The 21,686-nt window shown below is 36.0% G+C and overlaps 1 protein-coding gene across 2 annotated transcripts; it reads right to left on the bottom strand.

Annotated features, from left to right (window-relative positions):
• Positions 1 to 1,211: 1,211 nt before the first annotated feature.
• On the bottom strand, positions 1,212 to 21,680 carry LOC121423265 (CMP-sialic acid transporter-like). Of its 2 annotated transcripts, XM_041618594.1 has the most exons (6): positions 21,617 to 21,660; positions 18,098 to 18,148; positions 9,322 to 9,665; positions 4,469 to 4,688; positions 3,475 to 3,651; positions 1,212 to 2,782 (listed from the first exon to the last, which is right to left on the bottom strand). In XM_041618594.1, exons 1-6 carry the CDS (start codon positions 21,627 to 21,629, stop codon positions 2,538 to 2,540), a joined length of 1,050 nt encoding a protein of 349 aa, XP_041474528.1. In that variant the 5' UTR covers positions 21,630 to 21,660; the 3' UTR covers positions 1,212 to 2,537. The 2 variants fall into 2 exon arrangements, with proteins under 2 accessions (XP_041474528.1, XP_041474529.1); XM_041618595.1 differs by lacking the exon at positions 18,098 to 18,148 and having other exon boundaries at positions 21,617 to 21,680.
• Positions 21,681 to 21,686: the final 6 nt, after the last annotated feature.

Here is a 21,686-nt window from a genome sequence, read left to right as displayed (position 1 = left end):
CAACTACATATAGGTGGTTTGAATCAAAATTAATAAAACGGCTGTTTTTGACTCGCCGTACGGCCGCCGTAGAGCAAATGTGACCAAGGTATTACACAACCAACTACATGTACATGTATCCAATTTTAGGGCTTAAGAAATATACCATGAAATCCAATTTTAGGGCTTGATAAAAATAGAACATACATGTACAATTAAATTCAAATCAAATATTGTCTCCTACACCTACAAAGAAAATGTCACTTTTTTTAATAAATACATGTACAACACATGGTCTCTAAATTACAAACAAAAATATTTTTAAAAACAATATGAAAAAAAATATACTGAACTAATATTAATTATGAAAACTTTGTCATAAAAAAATAATATGCCTACATGTATATGGAGGATGATAATTAAGATTAAGGAACTCTATTAAAGCTCAAGAGATGTCCACTTCAATGTTTCTGGACATTGTCATTTTCACAAGAAAATTATTAACTCACTTCATATTCATAGTAAAATTACTAATGTCTATCATGAATCCCAAAATCATTTATGAAGCTTATGAAAGAAGTGATTTTACAATGATTGGAAATGATTATCAGTATATCCACAATGCACATTTGATTTCATAATACAGTTTAGTTCTGTGAGAATGTTCTATTTTATGGCAATTTTGTGCTATGAATACCATATCTTATGTTAAAGAAGAAAATGAAGGAATAGAAGAAATGAGTTCAGGTGGTGTGTTTCACAAAGATTTAAGTATGACTTAGAGTCGCACTTAAATGCCGAGTTGCGTACGGTATGAAAGGCTTGATCGCATTGGTCAGATCGTGCCATGAGGACGCACACTACCGCGAATCTATCAATAAGATTGCGCGTTGCATATCATGTATGCATCGGCATTTAAGTGCGACTTAAGTCATACTTAAATCTTTGTGAAACACCCCCTGGTGATAGAACACACATAGCTTAAGATGGTAAAAGAATGCCATTTGATTACAATAGGCGCCCCAAAAGCACAAAATGATTTTAATAATAGATATGTACGATGCAGGGAATATTGCTTATTGAGTGATTCTAGTTTAATTTCAAAGGTAATTTCTCACAGATGAAATAAGAGGGCATGTCATTATTCAAACTTATCTCTTGGGTGCATGATTTCAAATACATTTAGACATTTTCATCCAGACATTGACATGTCTCAATTATAGGTAAAATTGCATAGGATACTAATATTCTAAGAACAAAGCCAATATTTAATGCAGCAAAATCTATTGAAAAATCAATGTAAAAATAAGTTCAAGGATTGACTTCAATACAAAAAGTCACACAAAATACTAAACTAAGTAATTATGAAAGAAAAAATCAAATTCATATATTTAAGAAGTTTTGAGAAAAAAATTATCAGGGCATATTTCAATGGTCACAACAATGAATTGTAGCTCAAAAAATATGATTTCTAATGGGTGAGAAATGCAGAAGAAAAATAAACTTGACATATGTTTTTGATAGCTTCATGAAATAACCCCCCCCCCCCCCCCAGCTAGCATTCAAATGCAGGATTCACAAGGTGTCTCTTTATTAGGCAAAAGGGAGGTAAAATCAAAGCCTGTCAGAGTTTGGAAATCCACAAATTACACTAATTGAATGAAGGGTTGCTTTGATAACCATAACGCAAAACTACAAACAAACTGATTTGTGACCATTTGAGATTAATGCAGATGTACAGAATCTTCATTTTGTCAGCTGTTGATGTCCATGTGTCAATGGTCTAAACTGTGGGTTGTACAGTTATGACTGACATAAATCTTTCAATATAAGGTACAAATATCAAGACAACATGAGTACTATTCTACTCAAATAATTTAAGTACAAACTCCCTATACAAATGGACGAACAAAACTGTCCATTTTTTTTATAAATATACTAAAAAAAATACACCTCCGTAGTAATGTACGCAGTTTTGTAAAATGCTTTACATGACATAAATGTACCAGTAGCCAGGGGGTGTTTTATGAAACTTGCAATCAGTTGTAAGTCAATTGATTGCAAAGCCACAAATCAAGCCTGTGTATTGAAATCAATTGAAATTTGCATATAGATTCCAGGCCAGTCTTCTGCAAGAATATTAAAGTATGAACTGGTTTCATATGGTTTAATCAATCTATAACTTGCAATTTTGGAAATACATTTTTGAAATCTATTGTAAATAAGTTTCTTAAAAAGCCCCCAGACTACTAGGTAAAAGATAGCATGGTACTGTTCTAGACAAAGAGTGACACATCTGAGGTGGGCATGACTGAAGCACCAATATCTTGATGGGCGAGTGCTGCACAGGAAGCAAGAGCTGAGGTTTCCAAGGTATACAAAGACTGCTATTCAAACATCGGTGATCATCATCCATGAATCCATTCACAGGTGCCTTTGCTAAAAAGTCCAAGGGTTGCATTCTTTGAGGTGCAGGACTGGGAATATAATAAGATTTACAATCTGACAAGAAGTCTCACCTCTATGTAAGTCCATCAACAAGTCAACTGTTGGGTCAGCTAGACATTCTGTGGCCCTCTGGCCTTGGGCGTGCTTGCAGCTGGCTTGGGAAGGCTGTACAGATAAATAGCGACAGTCACAAGAGCTGATCCACCCATGAAGAGGTACCCAAAAGACTTCCCGAAGAAAACAAATGAGCCTACAGCTGCCAAGACGATAGATACTGCTGTAGAGAATCCTTTGACGATGTTATCAAGGTACTTGACCACAATGGATGTGTACAAACCTCCTATACTGGCCATTGCTGTCAGAACATATAAAAAAGGGAATATATTAGTACGATACTTGCTAATCAAGAAGTCAAATCATCCTACATGTATATATTTCTTGCTTTTACCTTAAGTTATTTTTAAACTATTAACTAGTGGTGGATCTAGCTAAGTTGAACATAAATACTACCATTTCAGGGGCCATGTTATTAAATATGCACAATAATTGGCCTCTCAAGACTCTTGTGTAATCCAGCTCTACCTGTGGCTGTTTAATGTATTTGGTGAAAGAGGGGCTCAAATACATTCCAGGTACAAAACATAATTTTAAAAAATACTAACCAGATACATTTTACTAGTTTTCTTCCACAAACTAGTTTTTCACCAAGCATAGACCACCCTCCCAAAAAAAAAGTTCAATGAATAATCGATGATGGTTAGGAGGGACTACAATGTCACCGATAAACATTCCCACATTGCAGCTCCTAAAGTCAATGGTAAATCTTGCAAGCAAGTGCAATTTTTCCAAATTACTTGCTGATATACCGAGAGTTCATTAGAATTAAAGCTAATTCAGTTTCCCTTCACAACCATCATAGTTCGATCAAACTTTGATAAATGACCGGTTCACACCATCATGAATTCAATACCCTGATACTGTAATAAGACTTAGTCAAATATAGCTTTCTTTAAATATCCTAGTAATCAGAAAAGAAGGCATACTTACCTATAATCAAACAAACATATGCATCATAGCCATATAGAAATCCATGGTCCATGATATTCTTATAATCTTTGGTAAATACTGCTACAAGACCGCTTATGATACCAAATAGATACATCTGAACGTTCCGTATCCATAACGTTGTCTCGGTTCCTTTTAGTACTTTTTCAAAATAAACACCTGTGTGTACACATAGAAAGAAGGAAATAAAGACAATGTCATGGCAAGTCAGAAATTCTTAGCTTTGCTGCTAGAATAATTTTCATACATCGAAAAGCTCTATTATTAATATCCAATAATTTCATTTGAATCATATTTGTGGCAACTAATGTTACTCCTTATGTTTTCCATTCTCATCTTTTGTCATATCATACCATCTACATCCTAATATCTATTCTTCATGATTTACCATAAAGATACAAGGCTAGGATATAGATCTAGTTGTGTTCTCTTTTTTCCATCAGGATAAAATCTTAATAAGTGGAGCGTTGTGGCCCAGTGGATTAGTCTCCGTACTTTGAAACAGAGGGTCGTGGATTCAAATCCCAGCCATGGCGTAGTTTCCTTCAGCAAGAAATTTATCCACATTGTGCTGCACTCAACCCAGGTGAGGTGAATGGGTACCTGGCAGGAATTTATTCCTTGAAATTCCCCAGCGCTGTAAAAGGCTGCGGGGCTAAAGCCAGGGTAATAATATCCAAGTCCTTTGGAAGCGCATAGAGACGTTATTTATAATGTGTTATGCGCTATACAAGAACTGTCTATTATTATTATTATTATTAATGAATTGATACCAGAACCATCCCAGGAGCTTAGCCTACTATGGTTGCATCCCAAACCAGTTGAAAATACTAGTGCCATACATCTGGTTAAATACATGCAAAGAGAAAGACCCCTCTAAAAAAATTAGCATCTGGTTTCTTGTGAGAAAGTAGTGTAATGACATTCCTGAACTCAATTAATCCCAATATAAATTAATTCCTATGACCCTCCTCACCTGCAAATCCTGAGCAGAGACAGGAGACTATGATAGCTATTAATCCTTTCATGTAATTATAATGGGAGGAATCCTCTTTCGTGTTTGCAGATTCCACCTGAACGGCAGCCACGCCGGCAAAGAGAAGAAAGATGGCAAGCCACTGCATTGGGTTGATCTTCTTCCCAATCATCACCACCATGAACATTGCTGTTGTGATGATCTTCAACTGATATGTAATCTGTAAGTCAAGAAAAGATTGTTTACATTACAATATCACAGAGTAAAATAACAATGAGTCGAGCAAAACAAATATGACACTACAGTTATCACTAGTCTGGTCTGTTAGCGTCAAAAATGCCCTACTTGTGGACACGGTGGACAAAAGCATGATTTTTTCTCCAGACCTTTGTTTATGTATAAGAATTAAGAATGGGGTATGCTCCAAAAAATCTGGCTGCAGGAACAGTGAAAAAATGGGTGAAAATGTCAGAATTTATGAGTTCAGATTTCTCTGATATATAGACTAGCGCTAGTGCAAAACTCAATAGCAGTGCATTATTTTGCATTGGATTAGTTCTTGAATTCAGACCCTTTTTGAACAGATCTTCTGTTTGTCCTCGCATCTCAATGCACCAAGTATCTGAATGAAGATGCTAACCAAGCCGAAGGGTGACGGTGGAGGGGGTTGAATGTTGGTGTGTATGTACATATTTTGGTCTTGGGGTAAAGGTGTGCAAGACACATTTTTTGCATGAGTTGGAAATTGTGTTGCCATGGTAACAGTGTATTATTGCAAAAATAAGGTAAAAATCTTGCAGTTAGAACCAGTTCCTCTGTTTTTAACCGATTCTCATGAAATTTGGCACACACATCGGTCTTGAGGTGAAGATGTCTAAGACACACTTTTGTGTGTCTTTCAGAAATCTTGTTGCCATGGTAACAACATATTATCTGGTTAAAATTGGGGAAAAAACCTTACAATTCAAACTGTTTCATCAGTTTTCAATCAATTTTCATGAAATTTGGCACACACATTGGTATTGAAGTAAAGATGTACAAGGCACTTTTTGTGTGTGTTTCCAAAATTGTGTTGCCATGGGAACAACATATTATATGGCAAAATTTAGGTAAAAACCTTGCAATTTGAACTACTTCATCAGTTTTTTTTTTAACCAATTCTCATGAAATAATTACGGCTCACACATTGGCCTTGAGGTAAAGATGTGCAAGAACCTTTTGTCAGAGAGTGCATTGCCTTGGTAACCACACCACAGAAATATGGGGAAAACTCATTGTGGATCAGTCTACTTCTCAGTTTTCAGCCTGTGCTCATAAAAGTTGACACAAATATTCATTTTGGGTAAAGATTCATATTCAGTATTAAAAGGGAATCAAGCCTTGATCATAATGTTGTGTGCATGGAAAAGGAGAAAAATAAGAATAGTGAAAGTTTTAAAGAAATCGGACAAGCAAAATATAGTTATGGCTGCTTTAAAATTAAGATCCCTAAGGCTACTAGTATGTAGAATTCAAATTGGCAACTGGGTAAGTAAATTATGACAAGGTGTGGGGCCGCAGGGACAACTTTCCCATAAGACTAGTAGTTATCAGGATTTTTGGTTTTCTCCTAAATCCCTATTCCATTGGGGCCGTAATATAAACCCGGTAGTATGTTTTATGTCCTCATGAAAGAAAGATATAATGGTAAAACTTTTGAAAAAAGAAATTTTAGCTAATTAATTATTCCAGTACATGGAAGAGTGGTCCTTGCCTTCTTAAATCACTGTGACATCACATATGCGGTCAATTTGAAGTCTTCATGGGTATAGTGATTACCAATGTTTATAAGTTTAATATGTTCACAACTTTGTTATGGTTTGTCCGATATTGTTCAAACTTTGACCTATAAACTTGTCTGATTTTTCATTTTCTTCTAAAAACAAGTATTTATTTGGGTTTGATTCCCCTTTATAACGTCATATAATAGCGCAGAGTATTAATCACCTTCAATAATATTTATAGGCTTTTTTGGGGGGGGGGGCGGAGAAGGTCCTTAAAAACTGACAACATAAAAATATAGAAGGTTAAAGGCCATGACCATGAGGAACTTAAACACTCTTAAAAAAACACCCCTTACATTTTTTATTTGGGGGGGGGGGGCTTTAGAAAATTGCCACATAAAGATTAAAATGAAATTATAAGGACTAGGAACTTAACCCCCCCCAAAAAAAAAAAAAGGGAAATCCTTTACACTTCAGCATATTAATTTAAAGCCTCAAACATTCTGCTTTGAAAAAAAAAGTTTCCGGTGTCCAATTAATCAATGTTTTATTTGAAGCATGAAGCAGGGGCTGTCACAGAAATATACTGAAAAAATTAAATGAAAGAAAACATGAGGCTAAAATCTATTGTGCACATAGGTATATTTTTGATATGGTACGTTACTGAGTCATGGATTTGCAAGTGAATTTGTAAACCAAGTGCAGATATTTTTGTATATATTTATATTTCTATAATAACTAGTTGCATGATTAAAGGTACACTTTAAAATATGTCAGAAAAAATATACTTAGAGAGAGACAGGAAACAGAAGGAGATGGCATGGTGAAGCTCAAAATCAAGAGTGATGTGAAAGTTAAAAAGAAAGAGTAGGAACGGAATATGAATAAAAGACTGAGTAGGAGAATATAAATAAACAATGGTTAATTGGGTACTGTAAACAATTTTTTTATCAAATCAGAATGCATTAAGCTTCAATGAATGGTCTGAAGTGCAAAGGACTCTTCTTACCTTTGAAGGGGAGGGGGCATTTTCTGCTAAAAAGTATTATCAGCCCCCTATTTTTCGGGGGGGGGGGGGGGTAATTTCCTAGTCATAATCCATTAACTGTAATTTTAATGAGGTCATTTTCTAAAGACCCACCCCCCCAAAAAAGAGTAATATCTAGCTTTAAAAATGCATTGACCCCTGAGGGACAAAGGTGTAGACTGGTTTGAGCATGGGGAAGTAGAACTAAAAGTGGTATGGGGAGGGGTGCACATCTTGGGGAGGTGGAACTAAGGTTTGGAAAATCAGCTGTTGAAAGTAGAAGGGGTACACATTTTGTTTTGCTTGCCAGTGTTGGAACTCCTCTGCTTCAGCAGAAGGTTTCATATTCACCCAGTGTACCTCCAGCCTATATGCCCTTAAGGGGATGTATTTTTTAAGAGTGTTTATCATTTTTATGTTTCTAATGGCCACTGCCTTTAACCTTCTTTGATGTCAGATTTAAAGGACTAATCCTGCCCCTTCCCCCCAAACCCAGAAATATTAATGAAGGTGATTAATACCCCCATATCCTAATGCAGAGAAGACATTTAGAATTTAATATGAATCTTTACCCTAAGATGAATATTTCTTCCAATTTTTATGAGCACTGACTAAAAACAGGGGAAGAAGTTTGATCCACAAGTTTTCCTACATTTCTGGCTATCATATGTGGCTACCCTGGTAATGCTCTATCTGACAAATGCAAAAAAAGGGTTCTTGCACATCTTTACCCCAAGGCCAATGTATGAGCCAAATTTCACGAGAATTGGTTCAAAACTGAAGAAGTAGTTCAAATTGCAAGTTTTTTACCTAAATTTTGCCATATGATATTTTGTTACCATGACAACAGTTTCTGAAACACACACAAAAAGTCAAAAAGTGCCTAGTACATCTTTACTTCAATACCAATGTGTGTGCAAAATTTCATTAGAATTGATTGAAAACTGATGAAGCAGTTTGAATTGTAAGATTTTTTCCCAATTTTCACGAGATAATATGTTGTTACCATGACAACAAGATTTCTGAAAGACACACAAAAGTAAGTCTTAGACATCGTCACCTCAAGACCAATGTGTGTGCCAAATTTCATGAGAATCGGTTAAAAACAGAGGAAGTGGTTCTAACTGCAAGATTTTTACCTTATTTTTTGCAATAATACACTGTTACCATGGCAACACAATTTCCAACACATGCAAAAAATGTGTCTTGCACACCTTTACCCCAAGACCAAAATATGTACACACACACCAACATTCAACCCCCTCCACCGTCACCCTTCGGCTTGGTTAGCATCTTCATTCAGATACTTGGTGCATTGAGATGCGAGGACAAACAGAAGATCTGTTCAAAAAGGGTCTGAATTCAAGAACTAATCCAATGCAAAATAATGCACTGCTATTGAGTTTTGCACTAGCGCTAGTCTATATATCAGAGAAATCTGAACTCATAAATTCTGACATTTTCACCCATTTTTTCACTGTTCCTGCAGCCAGATTTTTTGGAGCATACCCCATTCTTAATTCTTATACATAAACAAAGGTCTGGAGAAAAAATCACGCTTTTGTCCACCGTGTCCACATAATTCCGCTAACTGACCAGACTACACAGACTAAGTAAGATTCTGGTAATACAGGTATGAGAACCACTTGAAACAACAAAGGATGCAGAGTTAAGAAAAAAAATTACAAAGCTCCAAGAATAGATTCCTTTATTTCTGGTAATATGGACCTTCCTCAACAAATTCTAACGAATCTAACTAAAGTTGCACTTTGTAAATCAAGAGGGTTACAGATTCACTTAAATATGATATCAATCTGTCATCTTGAAAAAAATAATAAGGGATCAGATTTTGATTAAAAAAAAAACAGTCCCGAATTACTGAAATTCATAAGCCAGTGTCTCAGTGAAGTCAGAATGTCATAGCTTTAAGCATGAATGGCCACTGCTCCAAGATATATTATCAGCCTGTGCAGAATCAAGGAATACACAGTATTCAAAGTTGTGCCAAGTTTGTGACTGCTACAAATGCTCAGTGTTTGTGCCATAGGAATAATATCACATACCTGATAGGTAGCAGCATCCAGATTGGACAAGGCCACAAAGGCCAGGTTGTTCTGAAGAGCATAGATGATACTGGGAATGCACATCTTGAATGTATCCGATGGGTTACAAAGGACATTGTGGTAGACGTCCCTCATCATCCCTATCAGGCTCTTGTGTTCCTTGGTGAGTAGCATGAGACTGATGGTGAGCTTGGAGACCTCTGATAGAAGAACTGTGGTGGTGCTGAAGTACATGGGGACGTTGTCTCTAGAGCGGGTGAAGCGGATCAACAGGATGTACCCTGTGGCATTCATGGTCAGCACCAACAAGATGTACATCTTGAAGCCAAAGCTGGCTCCTTCTCCTGGATTCAAAACATGAGCAAACACATACGATAGGTTAGCTCGACAGTTAAAGGTATAGTTGGGACTAAAAGATTGCACTTTTTGACCTATACTTGTAGAAGAAAACACTTGCATTCTTATTGCTTCACTTAAAATGGCCAACAGCGATATCTATCCACCGCAAAATAACTGAACTCTAATGAATTGTCAGCTGTAAAACCACATACAAGACTGCCCAAAGAAATAGTGGAAAGTAACCTTTTAGAATAGATAGGTTTAAAGCTTCTAGTTTTGGCTGATCCCCCACAAGTGAATTCATTACAAGATATACATTCTACATGTATGTAATACATGTGGAGTTTATGAAATAAAAATGTTTTTTTTTTACTTTTCAATTTTGCATGAAAAATAATTTTGATCAGGTGCCCAAATAAATATAACTGGGTATTTTTTCTTTTAAACACAAAACCACTTCACAAGCATGGAATGAACTGAAAATTATGGCAAAAGGAAACATGAATTTTACACAAGTTGAATATGATGCGTTTAAAAATGAATGCGAAATCATTCAATCATTCTAGCAAACTTTTCATTTTATTTTGTTTCATTTCATGAAGCAGACAGTAACTCTGTACAAAGTGATAAATTGGTAGTGATACAAAATGATATGACTTCTAATACATATATTTGATGTTAAAGCAGGTGCACAATGCTGAAACTGATTCATTTTCCTATCAAACTATATAGTGAAAGCATATAGATGAACCATATTTCCTACCTACAAACTGTTCATGTATTGTACAGTACATGAAAGACCGACAACTCGGCTGAATATAAGTGATTTTTTTTTATTTAACGTGTAGACCTACATATATGCAATATTATCATATCAAGGATTTTGAAAATACACAACACATGGGAATAATAATTATACAGCATGAGGTGCTGATTTGTAGTTTTCTATTCAATGGTGCACTATATATTACCCCAGCTGTATCTCCAGCTGCTAAAGGTGCTTGGTGCATTCAAGGAATTAATCCTGCCAGGCACCCATTCACCTCACCTAGGTTGAGTGCAGCACAATATTTCTTGCTGAAGAAAAGCATGTCGTAGCTGAGATTCCAACCCACATCCCTCTCATTGAAAGACAAGATTTGTAACCACAAGCCACAAAGAAATGTTTTTGAGAAAGACAAGATTTGTAACCAAGCGCCACAAAGAAATGTTTTAGAGAAAATGAAGTTGCCCTTAGAACTACACAATGATTTAAGATTTCTATTTATACATGTATCTAAGTAGCTGTTAGTAATGTACGTGTATAACATTTTGCATCCAAAGGAACAGTTGCTGCGCTAGCACCATGGGTGTCTCTGGACGGTGTGTGCACTCAATAAGATATCACTATTATTATTATTATTATTATTAATGAACACATATACATGCATATGTATTTTATCAAAATCTAATAAAACCTAACATTTTTAGCATTTATAATACATTTAAACTTCAATTTGAATTGAACAACAAAGCTTCACAGCTCATGTAGTCACAGCTGCATGTGTAAGAAATAATGTCATGTTTTAATTGTCAAGATATCATTATAGATCTACATGCGAATAAAAACTCTTTGAATGTTATGACAAGTTACAGTATACCAATCACTTGCCAACACACCAACACAGATAAGCATGTGTGGGACAGTGTATTATTGCTCAGGAAAAGACTTTATACATCTACATGTTGCTAGAATGACAACACAGTAATAGCTGGAAAGTAAAAACACTTCAATGGTTATTTTATTGGATTTTACAGGAATTCAACTGACATTTATTAAAATGGCATTTACAATGTATAACAAAAATGATCAGACCTCTCATATCTTATAAAATATCTGACAGCATTCTGCATTCTCAGCAGAATATTGTAATCTGATTAATATTCACCATGTTCCTCTGATAATATCATAACGTTATGTATTGTTTTATGAGATGACAGATTCAGTATTTTTTTTAGCCTGTACAGTATGTCAGTTCATGAGTCCAACTTCCAAGCTTGACATTAATTACTTTCAAGTGCTTCTTGGAATAGTAAATTTTCAAATAGATAGCACAGTAGGCATTTTTTCTATCATAAAATATTCAACAAAATATTCCAAGTGAAGTGCATTGCTGATACAAATGAAATTAATCTTAACAAGTTTTGCCCAGGAAATTCTCCTTATTTGAAGAAAGTGAGGAAAGCAGGGGTATTCAAAGGATTCACTTTAAAAACTCGTTCCAAAAGGGAAGTTTCCAAAACATATCATCCTGATAGAGCCTGCTGCATGTATTTACATGTTTTTCATGTACATGTACCCAGTTATTTTTACAAACAATGGATATGAGAGAATTGTCTGCATTTGTCTCGGCAATATCCAATAGAGATTAATGTTTCAATAAAGCAACATTATATTTATTGTATTTCCCTCCTGAATCATGATTTTGAATAAAAATTGAACTCTTTGTTCATACAGAAATTCATACAATTACATCCAGATCCACGACACATAAAGGAAACACTGAATAATATTGGTTTTAAAATATGACTTTTACACTGCTCTATTCATAGCACTCATGCTATGTTTTAGGTTCTTTGTTTACATGAACAGTGGAGAACAATTTGATGGCCTCTAATGCTCACTTTAATTGTGTAAAATGAGTATACATGAGTCAGATGAGCTGGCATTGGGTCAATGAATTTGAAACCAACAATATTATTCTGAAACCAGAATCCCCATGTATACATCCTGAATTTATTAAAAGATAAAGAACTTGGCAGACATGTTTTTGTCAAGCATTGGATTTTCCTCAAGGTTCAAAATCCTCAATGAAGTTCATTCCTTAAAACATTGTTAGTGAACAACAATTTCTAAAATATACTTTTGGATGTAGGATACATGTAGTCAAGTTGGAAAGAAAGGAACTGAAGTGTGGGGAAAATGTACACAAAAAAAAAAATCACACATACTATCAAAGTTCGCAAAATGAATTGAAATTCACGAAGCCAAATACATCTACATGTAGCTTCTTTCAAAGAAATAATGGTTTATTCGTACAAAACTGTATAGTTTTTATTTTCTTCATACTCCTTGTCATAACTCAATGAAATACTTGTTTTATTGTTCACGTACTAATGTATACCTACTGCCTACAAGGGTGTTCAAGCCTTTTTTTTAATTCTCCAAAATATAGTATGTACCGTAGCTGTTTTGTGATACTGACTGGTTAGCTTTAATCATATTTATAACCTTGAACAATGTAGCAAAGTTGTTTGTCTGTGTGATGCGTCTACATGTATGATCCCTTCATTAATACACAGCATGGGATCAAGCCTCCCACAGATATTAAATGGACAAGTCGGATATCGCTGGTGGAACAACATATCCTTATATCTTAAACAGTTGAACTATTTAGGAGAATCTCAAACAGTAGTCGGTCCATGGTTGAACTAAACTAACTAAAATTAACTATTTTTTTTTTACATTTGCTGTTATAATATGTACCCCACCAAAGTTATAATATGTAGCCTACCATAGTGGACTTGCCCTTACATTGATATCCAAGGCCAGAGATTAATTTGAACACATAGGCATATTTCATGTTGTATAAAGGCCAAACTAATCTCTAAAATAAAAATTGAACAACAAAATTATTAAAATCAAAGAATTAACATGAACGAAAAAAACTGAGGGAATGACTTTCAAATTCATAGACAAAACCTCAACCAATTTCAACATTTGCACACCTATTTATTCAATATAATGAAATGGAACTGATATACATATACCAGTACAAATCTTATCACACCTATATGTAGGTGTAATTCTTCTATTGATACAGGTGATCAAACAAAAACTTATGGTCTTGGGTGATGATTAACAGTGATCAATAATAAAAATTTATTGTTCCTGATTTTTTTTTCAATGAAAACATAAATTCTAGTTAAACATTTTGCAAGGTTAAAATTTAAACCCAATAGTGACAATCTTTAGACTGATTAAGTAATTTTTACACGCCATGTAAAAAAATCAATGTAAATATATGAAAATGGCAATATGACACCAATATCAGCCATGTATTGCCCATTTACTTGTGAAATGACAATATTATCAATTTTACAGTACTTGTTCAATTGTATTTTTTTTGCATCATGAAAAAATGAGTTACTTGCAGTATTTACTGCTGAGTCAAAAGTTCAGATTAATGCAAATTTATTACACTTGATTTTCATCTTACCTTCTAATCTGACAAAAGAATAGTGACAGATAACTTTGAGTGTTCTGAAAGAAGTTTTCAATATGAAACCTGTCTACCATCCAAAGGGGACAAGAAGTTGGTGTTTATCGACAAGTTTATATAATACATGATTCATCAGGGAGATGGGCCCAAAACTTATAGTCTCCTCAAACAGGTTTAGTGTAGTATATTTCAGGCAAACATCTGCATTCATTCCTCCATTTCTATCAGGAAAAATACATATTTGTAGTATATCTGGCAAACACAAGCCTTACAATATTTCACTTCATAGCACATTTGGGCAAAGAGTGCAGTGCTCCGTAACACAAACGTTTGCAATCAATCACTGAATACCAATGACCAATCAAGATCATCATTGCATGTGCACTCTGTTTGAAATACTGACCGGGAACCAATCGGTGCGGTTCTTTCATATTTGCAATTCATTGCAAACCTTTGTGTTACAGAGCCCTGAGCTGAAAAAGTCTTCGCCTTCTGACAATCCATTAGTCATTACTATACAATGCCCTGTGACATAAAACTGAATTTGGAACAAAAACAAGAATTTTATGAGACAACATGATATGATTTGTATTATCTAGTATTTTACAACTGATAAATAGTTGAAACAGGGTCCAAGTCTCCCCAGGGTTTCCCAGATAAAAAAGCTCCTGTATTTAGATTCAAACTAAAAATAAAATGCAATTTGGCATGGCAGGATGAGAAATGCATGTGCTACAAAAGGAAGTGCAGATAAATCAATTTCCCCTTAATTTGTGCTGAACCTGAGAATCTTTTCTATTGAATCACAACTGGCAGGAATTTAAAATAAAGGAAAACTATCACAAATAATCATAAAAATCCTGAATTCCCTTATCCCCCAAATACATGTAAACACTAATTAAAAAATATGTGAGTTTGTGCAAATTATCCCTTTAAAGTTCCAAATTTCCTGGTAAAATTACAAAATAGTGCCTGGTAATATCATTTTACCAATGGGGTTCAATACAAAATACATTAGAATGAGCAAATGCAGGAAAAATTAGATCCTTAGAGTTTCCACAATTCCTCATGGTTACAAAACAGTAACTGGTAAGATCATGTCACCCATTGGGTTCAATACAAAATACATTGGAATGAGCAAACGCAGGACAAATATCCTGTTAATATTAGAAAAATTTCTCTGTCTCCAGTGCCACCCAATGAACCTTATACCCTTTCAAACTGGCCTCTTCATTTTACCCCGGCAAACTTCTCTGGCACCCATTCCTCACTTCCCCGGCGAAGAAAAAAATGTACCCTTTCGCACTGACATCTCTTCCCCGGCAAAAGTCGACTGGTGATTTGCTTGGGCAGAAGTGTAGACCCAGTGTCAATGAAAGCACACGCTTTTTTTAATTTGAATTTTAATCGTACTCTTTCCTTATTAAATGCAGATACCTAATTACTTTCATCAGTGAAGTTTTGGAGAATGACGGCTGGTAAACTCTTCTCAGCTGCTGCTGATCAGCTCACTCAGCAAGTGCATGCAGAATTAGAACGAACGAAAAGAAAATTGTGAATATTGCTTTCTAAATAGGTGTAAAAAATTAATTAAAACATATTCTAGAAATAAAAGCAGCAAAACAAAAAAGAATCAAAGTATTTTGATATTTTAAGTGTATTTTCAGCATGTAAAATAATGCTTTTACAAATATCGTTAGTGAAAAAACAAACTGTAAGTTCGAGGGTATTTAACTCAATGGAATGATCGAATCGCTCATAAAGCGTGGTCTTCATAAAGATATATTCCATCTCTATGGTGGTCTTCTACATTTAGCCATGGAAATAATACTTTAGCTAGCTAGAGCGAGGGATCTCAGTTCAGGGGGCCGTTTCGTAAAGCTGTTCTTAAGTTAAGAGCGACTGGTGAATATGCTAAACAATCACCACTTCAATACCATTTACCACAAGAAAGGATCACCAGTCATTCTTAAAGTTGCTCTTAACTTACAACAGGTTTTTGAAACACCCACCAGGCCAGGGATTTCGGGGAGGAAAAAGGTTACCTCTGACATCATTAAAGTTCTCCGGTTAGCTTTCATAATGGCCATTTCAACAGCGAACTTCGCCAGGGAAACAGTTTTGCTGGCGAAATTCTCCACCTCGAGAGGTGGAGAAGTTCGCCAGGGAAGTTATCTTGCATACCGGGTATGTACCTTTCAAACTGGACACTTTCCCCTTCGCTGGCGATCTTCGCCGGCAAAGTTCACCAGGGAAAAGCGCAGTTTAAAAGGGGTATCAAACTACCTCGATCTGCTCCACTGAATACCCCGTTTCCTTCTCCTCTCAAACAGCGGATCATGCTACATTATACAAGAGGTGCTGCCATGTTGTGCTAGAACCTCTAGCATGATTTTCACCTACCCTAAATGTAGGTACTGAGATCTCACCATTGAAAAGGGAAGTCCTAGCATAGGTCACTTCATGTACTGTACTTGGTAGATATAAATGGGGTATTTGAACAAATCAAATGTAAACTCTATAGTGACTTTACAGTGACCTGAGCAAAATAAAAAAAGGAAAAGGAAGTCTGAAAGAACAGTTCTTTATGGGCAGGGCAGCCAAGAAAAAAAAATTCTGGTGGAGGGGGGGGGGGCAATTTACTCCCTATATCTGAAAAACTGGATTAACTTTAACATTGCAGTGAAAGGGAATTTTTCCAGGGTTTTTTTTTTCCTGATTTTTTTTTTGGGGGGGGAGGGGAGGGAGGAGGTTCTTTTGAGCAATTGGGTGCAAAATCACCCCAAGTCCCTCTGTAAATTTTTAGGTAATTTGGATTTAGAATCATGTTCACTACCACCTAGGCTACATCCTTCAAGCAAGTATGTTCACAAATTGTTCCAAAAAAATTGTTTTTTTTTCAGAAAAAAGAAGTTCCATACTGGATTGTGAAAAAACTACGATAACACTCATATCAACAGAGCAGGCCAGAGTGAAGAGATTGATTTTTACTCAAGTTGTATGTCTGTTATTGATTTTTATGTCACCTACACCTTAAAGGAGAATGAAAACTTTGGAACAAGATAGCTTGTGTGAAAACAGAAAAAATCAAAGAAACAGATCAACAAAGGTTTGAGAAAAATCAGACAAATAATGAGAAAGTTATGAGCATTTGAATATTGCGATTACTAATGCTATGGAGATCCTCATATTGGCAATGTGACAAAGATGTGTGATGTCACTTGTGAACAACTCTCCCCATTACTTTAGTATATATTTCACTTTAAACTGCCTCTTTTATCACATCTATCAGTAGATCATATATGAGGTTATGTAATACAGATTAAAAAAAAAAATATTTCATGGATAAAGAGTTTGTATCACCTTAAGAAAAAGCAAAAAGACATTTTGGGGGTATTTTAGAGTCCATCAAAGGGAAAGTTGTTCACGTGTGAAATCACACATCCTTGTCGCATTGCCAATGGGAGGATCTCCATAGCATTGATTGCAATATTCAAATGCTCATAACTTTCTCATTATTTGTCTGATTTTTCTCAAACTTTCTTTGTTCTTTAATATTCCTTGATTTTTCTGTTTCGACACAAGCCTAGGTTTCATTTCCCTTTAATATAGTCAGCAATGAAAATAATTGCACTTGCAGAACAATGATATCAAGATTGGTGATAAGTTACTATAAAACATGCAATGTCTTGCCCTGACATGATCTCCACATTTACATGTAACTTAATACTTTCTTTGTATAATTTCAAGCTTAGATATCAATTATTAGCCTAAGCGAGATGAAGGCCTGTTTATGAAACTTTGATGAATATAAACAGCATACTCTAAGCCACATTTGCAGTATCAATTCACAACCACAAAATTATACATGTACATGTACCAAAGGCAATGGACAAAGGCTTGAACTGCTTATTTTTCTTTTTTTTCTCTCTCTCTCTCTTTGTTTCAATATCTATCCTTAGTTACCTGACTTTCAAGAAACAAATTACTCTCTAAAGACCCATAAATATCTATTCTACTGTATGTATGTACATGTATCATATCAAAAGCAATAATTACAACAAAATCACCTAACCAAAAGCTTTATAGTAACTAAATGAAACTTGCACGAGAAAGCTACATGTATATGTACACATACTGTCAAAACACTTTTTTAGGGTAACAAACACTCTTACCAGGGGTAGCACTTTTGTTACCACTCCCCTCTTGGGCAGTTTCCTTGGAGTCTACAAAAAAGGGAGATCAGTACCAATTATCACTCAATAGCAAATTGGTAACAACAACAAAAAAGGGAAATGTGTTCAACTGTATCTCGTATCCATGGTGATGGTGGAAACCATTTATGAAACACATAGCATTAAAAGCAAATATCAGATCTGCCAATTTCCACTCAAAAGACAGGGGTCATTCAATCTCACATGCCAAATGGCATTGGTTTCCATTCTGCACTGGGAATTTCTATTTGTTTATTTACATTGAATAGTAAAATAATGAAAGTGCTTTCTGAACAAGCTGACACCAAATTTAGAGTCTAAACTAGAGCACATTATGCTCCTTTGTCGTCAACCGTGTAGCCAGGATTTCATTTTGGAGGGGGCGGTAAATGCACGCAAAGCGTGCCAACACCTACAGAGCGCGCGAAGCGCGCTCCCTAGGGGGTGGGTGCATTTGTCTGCGAAGTTAGATCATAATATTCAGCAGTTTTCCAAATTCCACATACTTGTCGATGTAATACCAGAGAAAACCCCTCTACCTTGACCTACCTTTTTTCAGTTTATAGTCTTGCCGTTAATTTGGTGGCTATTTGAATTGGTTTGTATAAAAAGTGAACATTTTGTGAAATGAATTTTAGCCTGATGAATAAGTTTAGATACCCCATCATACAGACACCGCTTGAGATAAGATGCAAATATGTGCAAAGTAAATGAAAGAAGTATGGACATGTAGCTGCTGCCAGCTGTGTAAAGGAGTGTGACGTCACTCATGCAGTACATTGTAGCTTGATGGAGAACCGATGAAGGCAGAAATATGGATTGAAAATATTTCAATTTCGAGGGCTGATTTCTGCAAGCCCCATTTACTATTTTGGAAAGGGAAGTTATCTAGTACTTTGAGTACTTTCCCTTTACAATTGATGGGATCATCACTTTGATCTACCATGACAACCACTCCTCTGCATCCATACAGTAATAAGTTCACCAGACTAAACAACAGACGGAGTGACTGGGAATTAAAAGGCCACCGCCTTCTTGCTGTACCAGATGATGACGAAAGAAAATAATGATTACAAAATTCTTTTGAGTCTTCAGGTGTCTACTTATAATTATGATTTAAAACAAAATTCAAATCAGCATGATTTTTTTTAAAGTCACTCTTACTTCAATCAATTTCTATCTTTTGGCATGGTATTGGCAGTTTCAATTCCAATAAAAGTATTGGCTACATGTACGTGTATGTATGTATCTTGAGCTAGCCCCATTGTGTTACGTCACTGAAATCAAATGATCATGCACCCATCAGCAATAAAAATGGTCATAACTTAAGAAAAAAACATTTACTGTATCCATACAAAAGTATACTTTTTAAAGGAATATATAATGCGTAGCATAGTGGGTATGTGCCGCGGAGGGGACCCCCATTTTTACACTCAAATTTCCGTTCCAAGGCATAGCATTTTTGTCTTACCGGTATACCCTTTTTACACACGCTAAAATTTCTGTAACCCCGTACTATAGGTGGGCCTAAATTGCCATTTAGCCCCACCTATAGTACGGGGTTAAGCTTAGCCTACTTTCTTTTTACACAGCATTTTTGCAAAGTGGGCTAACCCCACCTTTAGTACGGGATTATTTGGCCCTGCAAAAAAGCAGGGTTATCCCAGCAATTGCGGTGCTAACAGCGATAGTACGGGGTTAAGATCGCTTGTGTAAAACGAAAATGGGCTAAGCTTAACCCCGTACTATAGGTGGGGCTAAATTATAGCAATTTAGCCCCACCTATATTACGGGGTTAAGGAAATTTTAGTGTGTGTAGAAAGGAAAAGAGTAAAGTACTTGTACTACGAATGATCGACAAAAACCACTAGTCCGGGGTTAGCAACAATTTGGCATGTGTGAAAAGGAAAAAAAATAATACGGGGTTAAGGAAAGTACAGGGTTAGCGATAGTCCGGGGCTAGGAAATCCTGTGTAAAAGGGGTATTATTTAGAAAAAGAACAAAGAAAGCCGCTCCAAGGCATAGCATTTTCTTCTTATCGATAAAATAATGAAGAAAGAAATCCGCTCCAAAGCTTCGCATATTTTTCGTTACATTCCTTGAAATGAACCCCTTAACAAGTACAGGAATGTTTTATTTTTACGGGTCCTTCGGTTGTCGGCTTTACCTTATTTGGTTTAGTACGACCCCACCTTCTAAACCTCGCTCAAATCGGACTCTAAACACAAAGTGTTGGGGCAAAAAGGACATCCTTTATAAAACATTTTAATTTTGTTTTATCATCCCCGCAAATTCAACCCTAAACACGTAATTTTCCTTGCGAAATAGATATCCTTTTTTCATTATTTTTGTGTTTTTGACACCCTTATCACGTTACGTATGGTGAGACTACCACATATCGACCACCTCTTTTGAAACCGACCACCTTGCGCGCGTTAAAATTATTGCGTATTACAAACGATACGCGCGGGAGAGTAGGCGCATGCAGTGTCCATAGAAACGGTAAGAATCGATTTTACGAGAAAAAAGGAAGCAACAAAAAGTATAAATTTAGTAGAATTAATCAAAATTGTATTGACCAGACCCAAACCCCGCTGAAAAACCAAGAAATCCGATGGGAAACGGCTTTAGAACAAATTTCCGTCGTCAATCGTCGAATCATCTACCGAAGCTCGCAATGGAAGCAGTGAGATGATCATTTAGCATGTTGACATCATAGAACTGATTTGGAAGAGTTCCAATTCTTCGCCACCGCGACAAGAATCGGCCGTAAACTTAGTGTATCGCGGGTGGTCGGTTTCAAAAGATGGGTGCAAATGAGCAAATGTAAAATCGTCGTATTCGTTGTTCATCGATATATACGTGGATTGAATCGGAGTCGCCGTGCGAAACATGGGAATCTGATCTGCTTAATTTTCTGCACAAATGAGACGAAAACTGGTACTGGGTAAATTTGATGAATATTTTCGCAGATACGATGCTTAGAAGATTAGGTGGTCGATAAGGGGTAGTTCCAACCATACGTCACGTGCCCTATCGTGAAAAAGACATCCTTTTTACGTGTTTTTTTGGTCGCGCATGGCCATGGTATCCACTCGTCAATGTAAGTGCCCCCCCCCCCGGGGGTAAGTGCTTGATTTCTGTTTTAACTATTTATTCGGAGAATTATTTTTACCATACTTCACGCTAGTCTTGTGACTGTGAGTATGGTCAATTACACGGTAAGGTCCTGGGCTCCCGCCCGCGTAGCGGGCGGGAGTTCCATGGGCCTGGGTTAGCTGCCACACAGCCTTGCCTTGGCACAAATGCACGACACATTTGACAGTTAAAATCACAGTACACTACTACACTCACTATCGCAAATAAAGCATACCAAAAGTGAAACAAATTATCACATTCCAGCATGCCCATATTCCTTCTCAGTGACTAACAAACTAACATTATTGCTGTTGCCCATAAAATCGAGGATTTTTACTCACCAGAAACAGCCATTTTTTAACAATCTGTTCGTATCAGCTAGCTGTGCGCTGGCTCTCAACAACCATATCA

The sequence above is a fragment of the Lytechinus variegatus genome, chromosome 10 (assembly GCF_018143015.1).
Source record: "Lytechinus variegatus isolate NC3 chromosome 10, Lvar_3.0, whole genome shotgun sequence".
NCBI classification, from domain to species: domain Eukaryota; kingdom Metazoa; phylum Echinodermata; class Echinoidea; order Temnopleuroida; family Toxopneustidae; genus Lytechinus; species Lytechinus variegatus.
The sequence above is the reverse complement of the archived record's forward strand: the minus strand, read 5'-3'. Positions and strand labels throughout refer to the sequence as shown.

Bases quoted from the DNA above. Each gene is read 5' to 3' on its own strand.
- LOC121423265 (XM_041618594.1), bottom strand. The intron at 4,689-9,321 runs GTATGTGATATT...CTTGACTTACAG, and splicing joins TGGATGCTGCTACCTATCAG to ATTACATATCAGTTGAAGAT. The intron at 3,652-4,468 runs GTGAGGAGGGTC...GTGTACACACAG, and splicing joins TCTCTGCTCAGGATTTGCAG to GTGTTTATTTTGAAAAAGTA.